The following is a 19,718-nucleotide window of genomic DNA, read 5'->3' on the forward strand; positions in this document are numbered from 1 at the left end:
CAGGTGTCGAAGCCGGTCCCACCGGTCCTTGCAGGTCCACGTCCAGCTGCACGTTTGCAAAGGTGCTAATGATGCTCTGCCCTACAGTGGCACCCCCCAAGTCTCACACCCAAACACTGGCCCAGCCCAAACATGCTTGGATCAGCTGGGCTGGAGTTCAAACCCTGTTGTGGATTCAGAGATTCGTACGGCTAAATGCCAGAAAGGTCCACTCTGCTCCCATCTCCTGCATGCCCAGCCCAGGCAGTGACATCTGCAGCTCTTGCGTCAGAGCTAATAACCCTGCGGTTGAACTGGAGCGGAGTTTTTTTAGAAAGACTCCTTGCCTGTGTTGAAAGACTTGAAAGGTGGTGAATCTACTACGTCTCTTGGGAAGGTAATTGCTCTCCCTATTAAAAACCTGTAATTTATTTCCCATTTGAACTTTTCTAACCTCAATTTCCAGCTGCCAGATCTTATGCCATCGCTGCTGGATTCCCTGTCCATTTGATGCACTGTCATCACACAGACACAGACCCCAGTCCTTCCAGCTCCTTCCCTCCTGCAGCAATTCCCTTGAGCTGTCTGGTTTTGAGGCAGGTTTTCCAGCCCTCGGACTGATCCAAAATGCTCTGCAAACCGCGAAGCTGAGAACAGGCTGTGACGGACCAGCTGTGATTTCACCAGGGCTGGCTGCAGTTGCCACCCCTCTGACCCCTCCTTTCTATCTGTATGGATCACGCTAGGATTTTCAGCCAGAAAATGGCACTCGTAATATCCCTTTTGCTTGTCCAACTACATCAACTCACGTCCTCTTCAGCTGCTATGTCCCACAGCCCGGCTCAGGTGTTTGGGGGAGCATCCTTGCCCTGGGATGTGCCACATTGCCGGGCTAGGAGGAATCGGTTCCTCAGTGACTCAGAAAGGAATAAATCGCCATCGATTTTTCAGCCAGACCTACTGGTGGGATCCAGTGTGCAGGAGCAGGGGCACACGGAAGATGCAATGAGCTTGGCTGGTCTCAGCTGCACAGCACCAGACTCTCAGTCCAGCACCACCCTTGCCCCCCTGCCAGGTGTGTGGGGCAGGACAGGAGCAGGGCTCCGCGCCCCAAACGCCACCTCTGCCTTGCGGGTGCCCCGGCGAGGTCACACGGGTGACGGGGACACCCCAGTTGCAGGACAACGCCTCTCTCCTCCTCCCCCCCGACTCACTTCACCCTCACAGCCATGCCCGAGAACCGCGAATCCATTCCCGCGGAGGAGGGTAGTAACCACGCCTCCTCCCCGCCGCTGACCAATCACACCGCGCGGAGTGGGGGGGCGGAGCAGATCGTCGATCGCCCCGCCCGGTGGCTGTTCCCCGGCGGCCGCCGCACTGGGCCGGAGTCCGCCGGGCGCCGTGCTCTGCCCGGGCGCAGCGGGGCCGCTGCCAGCCATGTCCCAGCCCAGAGGTAGGACCGGGGTCGGGGTCGGGGACGGGGTCGGGGTCGGGGTCGGGGTCGGGGTCGGGGACGGGCGTGGGGCGATGCTCCGGGTCGGGTGTTCCGGGTCGTGTGCGGGGGAAGCGGGTTTGCGGCCGGGTTTAAGCCGCGCCGTCGGGTCTGGCGTAACCCGCGGGGACGGGGTTGTTGCCCAAGAGGCCGGGCGTGGGCTCCCCGCTGCCCGCCGGTCGGGGCTTCCTCTGCCTCGGCACCGAGTGCTTCCCCCGGGCTGGGCTCGGCCGAGGGCCGCGCTGCTCCCCGCTGCAGCCCCGCACCGCCGACCGGGGCCGGCCTCCCGCCTCCCCCCGAGGTGCGGGGTGCGTGTGCTGCGGGAGGGGGGACAGGGAGCAACGCGGGCGCGGCGATGCTCTCTTGGCGTGGGGAACGATAAAAACACTCAAGTTTCATCCTTTGCTGCCGTGGGGTCTTCCCTGTCAAAGAAACCCACCCGTGGCGGCGCAGCAAGTGTCGTGGCCGAGCACGGAGCAGCGCTCGTCGAGCAAAGCCCTAGGCTCAGCCTAACGAGGTGGGAAGGGTGGAGGCGAGGGTCCCGGGGTCCCCTCGTGGTTTGTTTTGGTGGTCGAGGAATGGCTGCGATGCAACTCGGTGTCGGTGTGTGCCCGGAGCGCCACAGAGGAGTTTCCCATTGTCTTGGCCGTACGCGGCTGGCAAACGTGACCGTGTGTCACGGGTGTTATTTATAGACCATTGGCCGTGACTAAGGTGGCCGCCTGGTCGCTGGCCCAAGGTGAGCACCGGCTGGCAGGCATCGGCCTGGGATGACACCGCTGGCGTGCCGGGGTTGCGGAAGATGGGGAAATGGCTTCGCTGGTGTCTCGGTGCTCCCAGGAGCCGGTTGCATCAGCGCTGAGAGCTCAGGCTGGACGGAGGAGGGAGCACACGGAGTACAGTTGCTGCCTCTCTCTTATCACCGGAATAAAATTTGAGGGATATTCCTGGTGCGGGGGTGATGCACTGGAAACTTGAAGTCAGGAGCCATGTGAGCAGATGAACGCACCTCGGCGTGACTTTTTTTTTCCCCCTCCATTTTAAATGATCCATGTCTTAACCGGAGGGAATGTGGACCTGAGTTTCCTGTTTGCTGTGTAAGCAGGGTGTGAATCAGCAGTGATTTACGGTGCTGCTGAGCGGAGCTGCTGACTCACAGGTAGGAGCACATGCCTCCAGCAGCCGGCCCCCGTTGAAAGAGATCAACTGGGCTTCTTAAAAAGGCTCTCGCTGGGACACCTGAGCCCAGACCTCTTGCTCGGCTCGTGGGCGGTGTGTGGATGTGTGGATGGAGGGAAGAGGTGAGCCTGGCTGAGGGACTGCTCCTGCCCTGTGGGAAATGAGGCCCAAGCTGGGCCCGGGACGGTTTGGGGGGAAGCAGTCTGGCTGTCAGCGGAAGGTGATACCTGTGGGAGCACCTGGCAGCGTGGCGCTTACCTCGGAGGAAGTTTGGAACCCTTCTGTGTCTGCAGGTTTCTGGTTGCACAGGGCTGGTGGTTGTGATGAACTGGTTCATTCATACAATTACACCTAATATCTGTTGCTGAAGGTGTCATGCATGTGCCGAGTGCGCCCGGTCTCTGCTGGCAGCAGCAGCTCCAGGTCCCCAAATGACCTGAGCTCCTTTGCCTCCGTTGGGGCAGCATTCGGCACGGGGATAGATCCTGAGCGAGTGTAATGCATCTCTCTCTTCAAAACCCTCTCCTCTTGTCGTGCTAGCCATCCACTGTGCCTTTCCTTGGTTTTGCATCTGCCTTAGCAGTGCCGGCCCTCCGAGCGGGTTTGCCGGCTGCACGCTGCCGCGTAGGGTTGCTCGTAGGTCTGAGTGTGTACACCTGCTGCTAGGACTGCGGACGCCGCTGGCAGCGCTTGCGGCAGCTCCTTCCGCCTCTCCTTTTAGGCAGCCTGGATTTAAGCTAAACTTCCCTAATTTTCCTTAGGGAAATTCAGTGAGCGGTCTCGGGTTGCTTTCTTTTCTTGGGCTTGAATGGATCATGGCAGTAAATGGAGGGTGCTGCATTGAAGCTCTTGGGTTGGCTGTTCCCATGACAGATGTGTACCAAAACTCGCCTGCCATCATTTTGGCTTAGTCACGGGGTTGTATCCTGCCTCAGGAGTTTTTGGGGATGCGCGTGGCTGGCCGTGACACGCGCGATAGGAATGGTGCTGGGCGAGAGCTTTGCCTCGCTCTGCGCTAAACATAGCTTGTGAGATAAATACCTTCTGGGGATTACGCAAAGCTTAGGAAGGATTTTGGCTTTCTTCCTCTTCCCATTGCTCGTATCTGCTTGATCCAAATTATCTTGTGGGATCAGGTGTGTGGGAAAACATCATTTGGTTTCCATGTTATCTTGCACTGTCAAGTTTACTAAAATATTCAATAGCTCCCCCTTGTCTCAGGTCAGCAAAGCTCCCTCGAGCCGTGGTGCTGATGGAGGGAATCACATGCAAAGCTCCGGAGCTGCCCGCGTGTCCTTGCAGAGCTTTGCAAGGGACCGCAGCCTCTAGCCGCAGGTTGCAACATGTGGCTGGTCCTGATTTTCCAACCAAGTCTGCACCTTTTTCGGTGAAATGGCTGCTGTGAAGGGAGGGGTGTTGTGTCTGAGAGGTTAAAGCAGAAGGGGAGGAAGCTTTGGGGAATTCGCAGCCTTTGGGTGCATGCACAGACGTGGTCTGGTTTGGTTTGCACCCGTGGTTTGGGTGCAGGGTCTGTGTTAAACTCGGCATGCACAAATCCAGGCTGCTGCCTCTCCGCTGGGGCTTGAGGCGTTCTGCTGCCTGCACATGCAGCCCGTGTGAAGGGCCCTGCGCCCATCGCCGTGGCTGTTGGCTGTGACTCGGGTGGCCGCCGGTGCCCGGGAAGCCCCTCGTGGCGGGACAGGCAGCAGCGTGCTGGCGGGGGGCGCGTGTCTCCCAAAAATGGGGAGTTTGCTGGAGGAAGCAGCCATGCAGCTGCGGGGAGGGAAGATGCAGATGGGGTCTGGAGGGAGAAGACCACCTGCTTGGCTTCCCCTGGCCTCACCCAGCACCGATGCCTGAGTAATTCAAAAAGCAAACCCTTTGCTTTAGGGGGGGCTCTTCCTGCGGGAAGGTAGGTGCTCCTGGGGAGAGGGGGCAGGATCTGGCTGGAGCCAGGCTGTGTTTCTGGGGAGGCTGCCCTCCTTTGACACCGAGGCTTGGAAAAATCAGTGATGAGAAATGCCAGAACCCGGGGATGAACTGGTACTTGTTCTGGTGGCAGGTCTATTCTGGGTAGGTAAATAAGCGTTGGGGAGGGCTCCCTCCCGTGCCCCGGCCGTGCCCTCCGCAGGAGCACACCACCGTTAGGCTATTCAATCAGCTGTGAATCCTGTACTGTCTCGTTTGCCATTCACACTTTTCCTGCTGCCACCCCCCCAAAAAAAAGGTAGTTCTGCTGAAAATACCTGTGGGGCTTTGGCTTTGGGCTCCCATCGCCTCTGGGCAGAGCCGCCGCCAGCCTGGTGTCCCCTGGGTGTGTGTGGGCAGGAGGGTGGCAGGGCTGGGAGCTCTGAACCCACAGAGCCAGGTGTTTATTTTAATTCTAGTTGAAGCATCACAGAGCTTGCATCCGATTAATTGTAACAGTCATAGAGAGAGCACGGCGCTTTGCTCCTGCCCTCCTCCTCCTCGTGCTGCTTTCTGCCAGCATAAAGGTGGGCACCTGGAAAATATCATGTTGGGTGTCATAAATATTTAGCCATGCTTCAACAACGTGTTCCCCTCCCCGAAGGGATGCTCCCCTGTTTTTTTTTTTCAGTGGGTAATGCTTCTCCCTGAAGGCTGCTGCTTTTGTTTCCCGGCTCTGGGCTGCAGTCCAGGGCTGAGCCGGAGTTTGCTTTGCCTGCCGTTGTTTGCAAAGGTGCTCGTTGCTGCAGGAAACTCCTCTGTGCTTTGTAGGGCTTCTCTTTGGGCGCCTGAAAATGGGTGCGGGTTTCTGGTCCTGGTGATTTTTGCAACCCAGGAAGCCACTGCTGTGGACTTGGGGCTCTGTGGGTTTTTGGACGGAAGATGGTTTTCACTGGTCTTCATAAGGTGCTGCCCGGGCAGGCTGTTTGCTGGGGAGAGAGTGGGGAGAGGAACTTGCGTTGGCTGGGAGGTGATTTTACTCTACCAACAAAAAGTTTGGGGTTTTACTGGCGTGACTCAGGACTGCTTGTGGGTATGTATGGAACTAGATCTACCTACCGCCTCTTTTGCTGACAAAACTCTGTAGCGCAGGTCAAGTGTTAGCCAGGGATTTTGAATGGGGGATAGGGCTGAGAGGGCTTTTTATGGTAGAAACTGGAAGTTCCTGTTTTCTTTTCAGCCTGGGAGATACTCCATCTTCCCACAGCCCCTTATCTGTGTGGGGATGATGCTCCACTGATTTCGTGGAAGCACTGTGAGTCTAAATGTTTGTCACCCCGAGGAATACTGTAATTACTGGGCAGAACTGTAGCTATCTCAGATACCACGTTAGCGTCTTGTGGCCCCAGCTGGCCTCGGTTTGCAGTGGATCCAGGCCTTTGCTCCATTCTCTGGAGCTGGGACGGGGCTCCCTGCCTGCACCTTTCTCTTTTATCTGCTTTGCTGCCCATGCGGGATGCAGTGCGCTATGGTGTGGCTAAGGGGAAGGGCAGGATTTGGGAGTCTCGTGGTCCCAGCAGGTAGGAGAGGGAGGGAGGAATCACTGCGTAACACTGGGCGAGGTTCTGGACCTGCAGTGCAATGAAGGTGGCGTGAAGGTGGACCCTTTCCAGCATCCTTTCCCCTCACAGTCTTGTGCCGCATTGTGCAAGTGGCTTAATTAATCCACGGGTGCAACACCACAGGGCTCCTTCATGCACTGCCTGCTCCATCGACCTGTTGCAGGAGATGGTGGAGAGCACATCCCTTTCAGGGCCTGGAGGCCGGGGAGCTTTTCTGCGTGGCATGATTGCCCTTGTCTGCTGCTGCATCTACCGCAGGGGGAAGTGGGCTTGAATCATGGGCTTTAAGGTCAGAAGGGACGATGGCGAGCATCGTGCTCGGCTGGAGGTCAGGACACTGCTTCCAGGAATTACTGCAGCTGGTCCAACAGCTTTTGGGCGAATTAAGCCAGACTGTAAAAGACACCCGATCTTGTTTTTAAAGACATCCAGTGCTGGAGTTTGGTTTCTCCGAAATGTGAGTGTTTCTGAAATGTGAGTGTGACCTCGGGGAGTTGTTCGGTGCGCTGGGGTGTGGTGCAGTGGGATGTCTCTGCCCTGCCCCTGGCTCCCTCATGTCCCTGGGAGCAATGGCTTTATGGCCCCCCTCGCCAGGAAGCGAAGGAAGGAGGAGGGTGATGGCCTGGCTCTTACCTCCTCTGCTGGGAGCTGGCAGGGTGCACGAGGGGCTGGGGAGGGAGGCTGGGGAGCTGCACTGTGCTCTGGGAGGTCGCTGCTGAACTAGGTCTGTCCCATGCTCCAAGCCTTAATTTCATCTTTTCAAGTGAAATGCCTTTTTTCTTTTTAAAAAAAAGATAAATTTCCGTTAAAAACATAACTTGAGTGGAAGAGGAGGCAGGATGAGGAGGAGACAAAACTTACCAGAAGTTGTTTGTAGAGCATCCACCCTTCCTCCCCCCACACCACCACCACCACCAAAGAAAAATCTAGTTTTGGAAAGGAAGAAACCTCCAGAGTGCTCGATACAAGTAATTTCCTATCAGAGGCTGCTAACCTTAGCTGTGGTTTGGCACTGGCATCAGCCTAACTGCTTGTATCTGATGAACTTCTCTGAGGATGACGGTGGTGCTTGGACCCTCTCCTCCCTTGGAGCTGCCTGTTGGGCACCAAGCGTCCCTCGTTGCGGCGTGTTTGTATCTTGCCTGTCTCATCTCTTGCCTTGAGAGTGCCTGTTGTACCTTTTGGGAAACTTAAAAGCAGCTTTTAATGATTCTATTTCATTCTTGTAAAGGTCTCAGATTTCTGGTATGGAATGCATAAAACCCTGCAGCCGGGATGGGGTCATGCCGGCATCTCTTCGGTGGTGCCCCCCCTTACTGTCTGCTGGTGGTGGGTGCAGGTGGGACTGACAGTGCAATGACCTGGTGCGGGGCAGAGGGACAGGAGGGGAAGAAGCTCGTCTGCAGGGCTTGGCAGGTGACAGTCATGTGTCTGACAGATCATAAACACGCAGGGCTGGTTACGTGAATGGGCCGGGGGTGATTTAGGGCAGGATGACGGGGTTATCTAGGGAGTGCCAGCTTGTCTGGGCTGGCCGGTTAGATACTGCTTTGTGGTGCGTGTATATAAATTCCCTCCTAGCCCGACGCTCAGAGGGATGGCTGGTGAAGCAGCCTGCCTGCACTGCAGAAGCTGGCAATGGTGGTTTGGGTGCCGTGCAGCACTGGCCACCTTCATGGGTGTTGATGGCAGCATCCTGACCTGGCTTGCTGGAGGGCCACCCATCCCAAAGCAGCTGGAGCAGATGTTCCCTCCTGCTGCATGCACCTCTCCCTACAGGAGACTGTTCCCTATTAAAGGTAATGAAGGGCAAATACACTGCGTGGTGGAGGTATTTTTTGTTGTAGGATGGAGATCTTGGTTTACTTGGTGTCAGAGGGACAAAGCTGAGGCTCGAGAGGGAGATGATGGAGCAGCAGAGCGTGCAGCTCTGAGGAGCGGCGAGGGTGGATGGTCCCTCTGAGTCAGTCCTGAACGTGTGCCCCATGGTGCAGGGGAGTGTGTTGTCCTGAAGGACGTCTTTGTGGCTCGTCACTAAAAATGACGTGGCTTTTCTGAGAGCCAGATGTGCTCACCGTCAAGGCTTTTTAAGAACGATGCTCTGCATAGTTAAAAATCCCCTGCCGCCGCCGCCCGCTTGGCTTTTCTCCTGATGCGCTGCCAAGTTGCACCTCAGCCAAAGATGAAACGATCTTGTGCTGATACGTTGCTTTGGCGGTTCTTTGTCATCGTCCAAGCACCTTTAAAAGGTGCTTGGGGGTACGTGGCAGACCCAGCATCCATGTGCCTGTTTGTAAAACCCCCGTGCTTGCACCCAGAAAATCCCTGCTGGCACAGGGCAGGCAGCGCAAGGTGTTTTCATGCGTGTGCATGTGTGCTTAGCTGGCTTTCGAGGTTTTCCTTGGTCTCCCCACAACTAAGATCATCCACCCTGTGCTGAATCCGTACCCGGCTTGCCCGCGATGCTCCCTGCCAACCACAGTTCCCGTCGGTGAGAGCTCGGTGGTCAGAGGACACAAATGATGTAATGGTGCAGAAAGGAGGATGTGGGTGCTGGGGGAGTGGGAGGTGGGTGGCGATGCTGCCAGGGGACAGGCACAGACCTGTACCAGCCTCTGTTCTGTGCTCTGGCTTTCCCTCTTTGGCAGCACCCGTTTTCCTTAAGGCTGGAAGCAGCCGCCCGCTGCCTTCAGGCTGCCAAAAAAGGAGGAGGTGGTGGGTGTTTTCAATCTGCTGCTTCTACAGCCCTGTGTGTTAACTCTTCATTAGCATTTGCAGCCCGTTTCCTCCAGGTTTTCAGTTGATCCTTGCGGTTGCTTGGCTGTGAGCATCGCTTGCCTTGAGCATCAGTGGTGAGCACTGGGTACCAGAGGATGGCCGGCACTGGCGATGGCTGGGGTTGTCCTCTGAGCCGAGGATACCTGCGGGGCTGAGCCGTGGCCGGGCTGCCTCTTGTGCTCTTGTGCTCTGCAGGTGTTGCTCTCTTACCCAAGAGAAGCTATTTGCAGGTATTAATTACACCTGCCCATGCCTGGTTTGTTGAAGGATGTCTGGGTGATGAGAGTAAAGCGGAGGCTGGAGGAGGTGCCTCTAGAAATCGCCATGCAGAAATAGTGGGTGAATAATAATTGAAACTCTTATCAGCCTTGCGTGTGCTTTGCTAAGCTGCTAGAAAACGACTCAGCTTTTCCTCCAGCTGCTCTCCTGTACGCGTGGTTTCCTTTTCTGTGTACATTCCAGGTTGCTGCAAGAGTTTACCCTTAATTTTGGATCCACAAAGAATTTCTTGTTTGGTAACTGTGGATTTCCCCGTGGGGTTTTACAGTCACAGCTCAGTGAGGGAAACCGTGTGTAACGTCGCAGGGAAGGGAGCCAGCGTGTGTTTCCCTTGATCTTGAACAGGTTTGACATTTCACACGTCTCCTTCCAGCCCCTCTCCTTGCCGTTTCGCACGCTGCCCTGCAGAGCACTGCTCCTTTCCCCAAAACGCTGATGTGAGGCTTGCTCTTCAGGGGTAAAGGGGATTTTTTTAAAAGATATATTATTTCTTGTTTAAATGGAAATGGTTCTTGGAAGCCCTAAGCGTGCCCCATGAGAAGCTGCAGGCTGAACGGCACTGAGTCACAGCCTGCGAGCTCATGAGCCGGGACGCGAGCCTGGCTTCCTGGGACGGGGTGACAGCTCTTTAATCTGGCTTTGCTAGGAAAAGCCTGCAACGCTCGCTTCCCCTGAACTTTGGAAAAATTGCAGTGCAATAGGTGGATTTGAGAGAGGTAGGCGAGGAGTCAAAAAAGGGGTGGAAATAAAGCCCACCCAAAGGGAAGCAGCGGAGCGAGGCTGTGCCCTTCCTGCCGGTGGCCAAGTGGAAATGCGGTGGTGAAACGCCGCTGGACTGCAGGCACATCGCCTGCCGAGCGCCTGCCCTTTCCGGGCATGAATCAAAACTGCCCTGTGGGTACCGGGCAAATCCGCTGCAAAATAGGTGTTTTCCCCGTGCAGAGCTGTTACTGCCTCAGATAAGAGCCCGTGCGGTGGAGGCGGGAGGGGACAGTGGAGGGCAATGCTGGGCAATGGGGCTGGCAGTGGTTTTCGGTGTGCTGATGGTCCCGTCTTTAATGGGGGGGGCAGCGATTTTTAAGCTTTGCAGCAGGGAGTTTGGAGGAACAAAGGAGAAATGTTTGCAGGTGACTCCTGCAAAATGTGGAGCTTAACAAGTATGCTTCTTTTAATGTGCAGATATATATCTCTCTATCTTTCAAAGATAGATATATAGATATATCTTTAACTTCCTAAACTCATGAGCAGCAGGAGCTGATCTCGTGGACCAGCTGGATGTGGGATGTGTTGTGGGAACATGGACATAATGTGCCCTCTGGGGCAGAGGGGCAGCAATGGAGAGCAGGAGGTACACGGTGCAGGACAGAGGGATGGCGCGGTTAATGCCAGGAAAAGAGGCTGCAGGTCCGGCTCGCTGCGGCTGAGCGTTCCTGGGGGTTTCAGGAGCCACCTCTCCCCTTGCTACATCAGCCCTTTCTCCCAGCCCCTGTTGAAAGCAGGTCATGGGGACCAAATGGATCACCTGCTGCCTCTCTTGACTTGGGAGCATTGCTAGTGGTTAAGACCAAAGCTTTTCAGCTGGGCAGGGAGGTTTGAGTCTGGTAACAGGCTTACATGGAGATAAGGACGAGCGGTGGCCTGAGGGGAACTGGACAGTCTCCATATTCCCTGGCTGCTCTCAGCCTGCAGTTTTCCTTTGTCTCATCCAAGCCTGGGGAGGCCTCCTGGCTCTCCCTTCACCTTGTGATGGGGTGGAATTTTCTCTCAGAAAAACTCATTGGAGAAACTGGGGGCTCTTACTGGCTGTGTTGGCTCTGCACCAGCTCTTGGGTGTGATGAGCCCTTTGCATTTTGTGTCTTTGGTTCCCCAGAGTGGGGAGGGGACAGGGTGAGAGAGGCAGGGAGAAGGGATGGCACCAAAAATGCACCAAAAAGAGCAAAGAATTGGTGTGGGACAGCAGGAGGAGTAGGGGAGTGTACCACAGCGTTCGCCTGCTGCTTTCCATAAGCCGCCAGATCAGCACCCTGCTCCGAAAGAAATGATTGAAGGTTTTCCCTGCTCCTCCACCCCGGAGACTTGGTGCTGGGTCACTGCCGGGGATTGGAGGTTTTCCTCTGAAGATGTGCAGGCTTCGTCTACCTGAGCCACGGCAGCATCCCTGGGGCAGCCTGGTGTGGTGGTGAAGCTCCTCTCTCCTGAGCCATGCCTGGGCACCCCCAGGGTTCCTCTGTCTCAGCTGGGGACAGTGCTTTGGCATGGATGCAGTTGGGAAAAAGATGGTAAAAATAGCAAGATGAGCTTGTTGGGTCTGTCAGACATAAATGTGCATCTTGGTTCAGGCAGGCAGAGCGCGGAGTCGGTCCTGCCTGTGCTGTGGCAGGTGATGATGGACAGACCCGTTCTCACCCCCGGATCCCCCCCAGCTGAGTTTGCAACATCTGCGGTGAGATTACAGACCTAAAGCGTGTGAACAGTGCACGCTTGGTCTCGAGTCACTGGGAAGCAAGAAACACCAGGCTGCAGGATGTCACTGTCCAAGTCCCAGGGGGTAACGTCACTGCGAGCCATCGGAGCAGCTGCCTGCCCCATTCTCCAGCGTGGATGCTGGTCTCAAGGAAATGCTGCCTGAAGTCCCTGGGCCAGGGAAGCACCTGGGTTGGTCTCTTGTTTCTGCCCCTCTCCCGGAGCAGGCGGCTGCGGACATGGAAGCCTTCCTTGGTTGTTTTCCCTTCCATAAATTTAGTTTTCGGAGCAGGTGCCTGCTCTATCTTACATCATTTGCAGAGATGAAATCACTCTGCCCTGCCCAAAATAAATTGGAGGGAGGATGGTAGAAAGCTAATTTAATTTAATTTTATTTTTTTAAAGAACTGCATTAGAAGCAGTGAGGAAATACTTTGCTCTCTTGCCAAGTTTACAGAGTTTTGGGGACACCTGGAAGTATTTGAATTGCACCAGTTCAGATAGAAAACGAGTGTCTGACCCTGGAGTTGAGCTACAGCTGACAATTAAAAAGTCAAATGATTCTTTCCTTTCCCAGAAAGAAAAAATAACTAACCATGTGCCTCCTGTCAAGCTGATCTATTCCAAAAACAGTATGAGTTTTCTCTCCCATCAGGAAACTCTCAGCAGCTGGTCACATCAATTCCAGGTTTTATTTTTTCATGGCTTCACCTGTGGGCTGAGAAATGAAAGGGGGGAGCGTTGCTCTGGGGAGGGCCGGGTACCTGCTGGCCTGGCAGGGAGATGGGCACAGGTGATGGTGGTTCTGCCTTTTCCTTGTTCTCTGTTTTTGGGTGGTTTTTGTAGCATGCTCATTGTTTCTCTCTAAGCACCGTCTCCTTTGCCTTCTCCTAACAATTAAGGCGTTGGGGCTGGGATTGCTTCCAGACCTTTGTCTCATGGCGACGCGCCAGGGTCTGCAGCCGAGTCGAGTCGGTGCAGCCCGTGCCGGTCCCACGGGATGGCTCGTAGCCGTGGGTTTCACGCTGGCCGTGCACGCTGCGGGCTGGCCGGGCCCGTGTGCCGTCCAGCTCTGTGGTCCCTGGCAGAGCTGCGTGTTGGGTTAATTACCCATCCCAAGCGTTTTCCCACCGCCCCCCAGGCCACCCTGGGTGGGTCCATGTTGGCATTGCACTGAAGCTGAGCTCTGAGGAGGTGCGGCTTCTGCTACTGCTTTTTTTGGTGAGAAAACCCAGTCGGAGCAATGGATGCAAAGGAGGCAGTCTCCAGCCCTGCGGAGGATGCTTTGCCCGCACCCCGGTTCGGTGCCTGCTCCAAAGAGGTGCCCCTGTGACTGTAACCACCTTCATGTCGGGGCTTTGCATGAGCTCTGGTGCAAAGCAGCCCAACTCTTGGCATGCGTGTAGTGTGTCCTATAATGGCATAGAGCAAACGCCAGCTAGCTGGTGCTTTTAAGCTTCCTGAAGACAGTCTGGTCTCTGCTCTTGGGGGTTTCTCAGAGGGGAGCCTGTGTGCTCCATCGTCACGGGGCTGCAGGATAGCAAGCTGCCACCTGGGAACAAAACACAAAATCAAACGTTTTTTTCCAGCCCTCGGGGTTATGCAGGTAACCTAAAAATACAGCTGGAATGTAACTGGGCGGTGACATCCTCCCGGAGCTGCCGGCAGAGCCGGCGCGGCTCGTGGCGGCGTTATCTGGCTGGTGCACGGAGGCCGGGTGTGGCTCCGAGCCCTGGAGGTGGCAACACGAATGCCGGCAGCTTTGGCTGATGTGCCTGTCCCCAGATCCCTCGCTGGGTACCAGGAGGTCGCACCCTTCCCCCTTGCATCGCTCTCCCCCTCACCCAGCCCCGTGGCACCGTCGGTGTGACGCCCCGCTCCGCTGGAGGAGGCGAGAGCCCGGCACGGTATCGGTGATTGATTGTCCCCGAGCACCATCCGAGGGGATGGGAACAATGACCCTGTTCCGATTGGATTCGGTTCAAAGGCTTTGTTTAAAAATAGGGCTGCCACGGAGTTTCCAGGCTGCAGGTCCTGTGCATGGCTCGGGCAGACGGGGCTTTCCCATGGGATGTGCGCCTCATATGTGGAAAGGCGAGTACGTTTGGGGCAGCGGCTACGTTACAGCCTTGGCCAGGGAAACTCCAGCAATTCCCAGTCGGGCAGCGAGGTGCAGCGGGCATCGGGCAACACGGCACTGGGACTGCGTGGCCAGCTGGTGTGTGGACTTTCCTCTCATCAGAGAGAAAGGTGCGTCCCGTGAGAATCACCCCCTGCCCTGGTTAGGCAGTGATTCTTCTTTCAGGGCAGCTGAAACCATTAATTTTTTGCTGCACTCCAAACGCACACTTATAAAAAGCTCCTTGCTGACCCTAAACAGGGCATTCATTTTTTGCCACTCGTGGCAAAGCGTCTCTTTCCCGGTCCCTGGCTGCGATGGTGACCCAGCTGGAACCAAACCGGCCTCAGGAGATGCTGCCTCTCCGCAGGGGAAGGGTAGGGAGAGGGGTCCAGCATTGGCAGGGAGCTGTTTGAGCTCATTGCTGTTTTAAAGGCTGTGCTCTTCCACTTACTCAAGCCAGCCCGCTGGCAGGAGGCTGCTGGGTGTGATGGGAGTGTGGCTGCCGTCCCACCGGACCCTCGCCTTGCCCCTGCCTCTGCACTGGCATAGTTGGACCTGCAGCAAGTGCCTTCACTTCTCCCCATCACAGGATTTGCTCCCCGAGCTTCCCTCACCAGTAATGGGGTGATGTCCCAGCCCAGAGGCGTGGGGAGGCTTCGTTAACGCCAGTGAAAGACCCGATGCCTTTTGTTCCTCCGGGATTACCTGTAGTGTACAAAGGGCTGGATGATTAATGTCAAATGGCATGCGTCTCGCGAGGCCGGGCAATTCCTCCCGTGTCGGCAAACTTCTGAAAGAGCTGCGAATGATGAGACTTGAAAGGATGCTTGGGTTTGGTTTGGTTTTGGGTTTTTTTGTTCGTTTTGTTTTTTCTCTCTTTCTCTCTCTCTCTTTTTTTTTTTTTTTTTCAAGATGCTTTTGAGATGTCAGGAAGCTCTGCTTTACACCACCCCTGCTCCTTGGGCACTGTTTCCCATCCCGCCTGTTACATTAGGGACTTTCTGCTCCAGAGCAGCACTGACTTTGTGGGTGTCTGTAAAGATCCTTGGAGCGTCTTATGCCTGGGTCAGGGAATTAGCTGTCAAGCCAGAGAGTTAGTGACGGGAGGACAGCGCGGCATCGTTCTCCCCAGGAGTGCTGGGGATGGGTGCCAGTGGCTCTCGGTGCCGTCTGCGATAGCAGCTCCTGCGTCAGCACCCTTTATGTGCTGATGATCTGTGCCTGAAACTATACCCTGGGAGTGGAAACATGCCTGAGAAAATATCTTCTGCAGTCCTTCTGGGGCTTATATAAACACTATTTAAAATTAGAGTCACTCATTATGTTGGTATGTACATTTACCTTGACCTCTGACTTTTCTGCCTGCAAATGTGTATGGCCTGGCACAGCCTACAAGTTAGGGAATAGCTCAGGAGCGAACCGGGGGCATGTTTCATGTAATTAGCTTAAGGTAAAGAAGCTGGTACAGTGTCTCCCCTCCAGGCTGACAGGGAAATCAAAAACAAAACTGCAGCCCGTCAAAGCTGAGTCTGGCTTTGATCAGAAACGTCAGTGCTGGCTTCTGCCGGGCTGGTTTTGAGGGAAAGGGGAAGAGCAGCAAGACTTTGCCACAGCTTTTCTTGCATGTGTTTGCAGAGAAATGAATGATTTTTCCACGCCTTCGTCTCTCTCCCTTGCTATTTACCAGCCAAACCCATGCAGCAATTTATATTTTGCCACCAGAGATGCTGTCTCAGTTGTCACCCTGGAATAGCTGCTAAGCTCTGTGCCGGTATTGTCATGGAACAATATTTCTACTATTTGTTGTGGTAATAGTTGTTAGTGGCAAAGCAATTAGCGTGTCACCTGCAGCATGCAGAAATGTGACCTCTTTCTACCCCGGCACCCCCTCCGTGCCCGAACCAGCGGGTGTGGGCTTCCCTCTGCTCTGATGACTGGCTGGTGCTGGGTGGCAGCAGGGCCATCCTCGAGCAAGGGTCGCTCCGGTGGGATGCCTGGGGAGGGGGATGGAGGAGGCAGGAGCAGGCTCTGCCTCTCTGCCTGCAGGCTGGGTTTGATTGATTTAATTTGTCGGAAGAAAACGCGTCCCACCAGGATGCACTGTAGCAATCCAGTGCTTCAATGGCTCCCGGAGCTGGAGCTGGCTCCCCCCCAGTTTCCTGTTGACGTCATCTGCTCTTTTGCTGCTGCAGTTTTTACAACTGTTGAGCTTTCAAGGGTAATCGGAGCCGAGACCGGCCAACCTCAGCAGCTGCTGATGAGGGAACGCGGCTCTACCTTCACCGCCTGCCCACGCTTGCCTTCGCTGCTGCTGCCAGCCTTGCGGACCCCTGGGAGCCGGGGACGCCGGGCGAGGAGAGCTGCGTGAAGCCGGCGAGTGCTTTGGGCCATGCATTCCCACTGAAAATAATCATCGGTGCTTGCAAGAAGTGCAGTGTGCTGGATCCTGCGGGATTTTTTTTTTTTCCCGTCCCTCCTCCAGCCCGCCCCCATCCCTCTCTTCTGCCAGGCGTGCCCACGTTGTTCTTCATTTCTGGGAAACCATGGACAAGAAGCAAGGTAGATGTTGCAATTTCCAAAACACGTGGTGGGTGAGAGCAAAGGGCTGGTTCCAATGCTAAAAGGGGCTGTGTAACTTTTTTGGGTCAATCCATGTGGTTTTACTTCTTTCTTCGTGCTTGGGCGGGGGGTCGGTGTTTGCAGCTGGGGATCTATTTTTAAAGTACTGGGAACTTGCATGTTTGTGTGGGGTTGCAACAGTGGCATCTTAATTGCAAAAGGAAAAAAAAAAAAGAAAAAATAAAATCTAGCGTGGCTAAAGGAAAATATTTGGAGGGTAAAGCTTGCGCCTGGCTCCGGTTTTCATTGCATTCCTAGGACGCAGGGTTTTCCAGCAGCTCTTGTGTGGTCGTCCCCTGCTAAAAAGCCTGTTGCATTGGAAAGGCGGGCGCCCACGGTGGCCCCGGCAGTCAGGAGCTCTGATTCAGCGCAGACTGACAGGTTGTTTTGGGGCTGCGAGGGGCTTTTTCTGAAGCGTGTTTTTTTCCTCCTCGCTCGCTTTTTTCTTTTTGCAGAAGTGGCAAGCGCGGGGCAGCGATGACCCGCAGGAGCCCCTCTCTGCAGCGGGACCTCAGCGGGCCGATGAGTGATGGCTTTCGGCAGGTTGAGCGCCCTTTTTCCACTTCCACAGATAGCTTTTTCCACTCTCAACAGCGGAAACTAGCACAAAGTGTGCCTGTGAGGAGCTGGCTCCCATGACCAAAGCAACCAAATTCCCCTCTCTGCTTTGCACCCTGCCTCTAATTTCTTTCATGCTTTTTTCTTGGTGCTTTTTTGTTCCAGCTCTTTCTTTGCAGCGGAGCTGGGATCCACCTTCCAGCTTTCTGCCCCATCCGTGGCATTTGACTCTCCTCCTCAGATTGAGGAAAACCGGGATGCATCTGAAACACTTTTCCCCGGCATGAACAAAGCGGAGCAGCTCTGGAAGCAGCCTCCCGTGCTGCAGCCATCCCCAGTACTTCACCTGGGGCTGGAACCGGAGCCCTGGGGAGGCAGTAGAGAAGTTTAATTTCAAAGGTCGGCTCGGGCAAATAGTTTTATTTACAGTTCTTTAGATTGTCCTGTTTCTCTCTGCCCACGCCAGCAGAATGGGAAGGATAAACCTCTTGGGGAGAGGTGCAGCTTAACAGGACTGAAGTTGGTGGTGAAGACAAAGATTCAGATGTTGAATTAAGCCGTTCCAGGAAAAGTCTGTGTCAGTTCTTAGCTGGTGGAGGTTATAGCATGAGAAAAAAAATTGTTAGGCACTTTTTTTTTTCTTTAGGAGGAAATGGTTCCTTTCTTAGCATAAAGGATGCAGTTATGTGCCTGCAGCATCACGTGGGTTACAGTCTCGTCCGCACCAGGAACTTCTGTCAGCTAATTTTCCCCTGCCTGGGTGCAAGGCGCCGTGCCCCATACCCCCACGACTGGCAGCCCCTTCCGCTGCAGCACCCAGCTGGTCCCCGTGCTCAGGGCTGGCAGCAGAGCCCTGGGGCTTGCAGGGGTAACCGGGACATGTCCCCACATCGCCTTGTCCTGCTGCTGCCTTTTTGCCCGCGTGGAAGCATCTCTAGAGGGGAGCTGTGTTTCTCTGTGCTTGCAGCCACCCCCCTTGCAAGAGCCCAGTGCCTGGGAAACTAATGTGCTTCCAGGATTTTCAGGTGACATAAACTGTTCTTCATGGTATAGCAATTCCTCCTGCACCGACCCTACTAGGATCCCAAATGTGGGAGAGACGGTGCTGGTGAGGAGGAGTTGACAGCCGCTGCCTGCGGGGGCTAAAAGCAAATGCTGCCATGGGATGTACTCAGGACAGAAGGGCTTGAGTTGCAAGGTCTTGTCATGCCCATCCCACTGCCTTTTTGTTCCTCCTGTTTTATTTTTCTTCCCCCTGCACAGTCCTTCCTCCACCCTCATTCACCCTCAAAACAGTGCATGGGCTTTCCCTGGGGGGCTGCAGCGGCTCAGGAGCCAAGCCACATCCCAGAGGGTGATGCATCCATCTCTGGGGCTTGCAGCAGGCAGCGCGGCAGCCTCCGCGCGCGTGGGGGGCGATGGCTGGGCTGTGCCCCCACCTCCTGCATCGGGGCTCTGCCTGCCCTGAGCAGGCTCTGCAGAGCTTCAGGGCAGGAATGCTGGTCTCTTTTTTTTGTTTGTTTGTTTGTTTTCTTCTGGTTTTTTTTCTTATTTTCTTTTTTTCCCCGGGCTGTGCTCAAGGGGAAGTGGTGCCTGCCCACTCAACCTCTATCCGGCTGGACCTGCGCTGCCGCTGCAAGCAGCAGGAGAAGCTTGCAACAAGAAACAAGAGTTCAGACCAGCCTGCAGGGTGCTGGAAAATTCATGGCAAACTCTGGATTTGCCTGTTAGGGCTCTCCCCATCTCCACCACGGCTCCCCAGCTGCAGGGCAGCAGCATGGCTGATTTTATTCCTGCAGGCATGGGCTGGGCTGGGTTTTCCACCAGCATAGGTGGCCCAGCTAGAGCCTGGGGGTGGTGGCAGAATACCTCTGGTTTAACTGCTGCTTTTTCAGGTTGGAGCTAGGAAATGCATTTTGGGGCTAGGCGTAGGAAGGGGATTGTCACTGACCCTGGCAGTATGATATTGGGAAGTGAAGGGCAGCAGTTTGGGGGTACAGGAAAGCGGGCTGATGTGCAACACTGTCATTATAGCAGAGTTCATGGAGGGTGACCAATGCATAGAGATGTTAAATGACACTCCTATATGGGGCAGGGAGGCTGTAATGGGGACTCTCCCCATCCCTCACTGCCCCTTTAACCTGCACTTGCAAATCCTCCTGCCTGTGAGCTTGGGCTCCACCGAACAATGCACCCCATTGATTCCCAACCCCGGGCTGGGTGCTCCCAGCTCCCTCTGGCCTGGCTCTCGCAGCCAGGGCTAAGGAAGGGCTGACGCTGCAGGCTCCAAGACGCCTGGCTCAGGGAGCATGTGGACCCTGCTCCTGCCGCGTGAGTCACCGTGCTGCGGCCGGCGCTGCCAGGGGAGCCGGCGGCACAGAAGGCGCTTTGTGCTGGCTGCGGGATTACTATGGCAATTGGGGAGAGGGAGAGCAAACAGATTAAGCAAAAGACCATCCGGGATGGGGGGCATTTCAGGGCTTCGTGAAGAGGTCTGGCTGGTGGGGAGCCTGTGGGGGACTGTGTGCAAACCGCTGTCTGCATTTCGGAGCAGGTCATGGGGGAGAAATGCTCAGTGCAAGGCTCCCGGTCAGCAGCGAACTAAATCCATCCCCCTGAATGGGATGGGATGTGTGCCCACGGTGAGCTCCCCAACTTGCCTGGGTGCAGAAGGACTCTGGGGATCCCAGTTTTTAGCTTCTGTGGTCTGCCCCCCCC

At 55.4% G+C, this 19,718-nt stretch overlaps 1 protein-coding gene across 2 annotated transcripts in view; it reads left to right on the forward strand.

The window, feature by feature from the left end:
- The first annotated feature begins 1,317 nt into the window (after positions 1-1,317).
- The window catches only part of MAP2K3 (mitogen-activated protein kinase kinase 3), a 33,889-nt gene continuing 15,488 nt past the window's right edge, over positions 1,318-19,718 (forward strand). The window contains exon 1 of one of the 2 annotated variants that reach the window (XM_075104798.1): positions 1,318-1,432. In XM_075104798.1, the coding sequence (XP_074960899.1) occupies positions 1,417-1,432 (16 nt within the window). In that variant the 5' untranslated portion in view covers positions 1,318-1,416. Of the gene's footprint in view, positions 1,433-16,005; positions 16,383-19,718 lie in introns of those variants that run through there. The other variant, XM_075104799.1, reaches the window with a different exon arrangement.

The sequence above is a fragment of the Phalacrocorax aristotelis genome, chromosome 10, assembly GCF_949628215.1.
Source record: "Phalacrocorax aristotelis chromosome 10, bGulAri2.1, whole genome shotgun sequence".
NCBI lineage: Eukaryota > Metazoa > Chordata > Aves > Suliformes > Phalacrocoracidae > Phalacrocorax > Phalacrocorax aristotelis.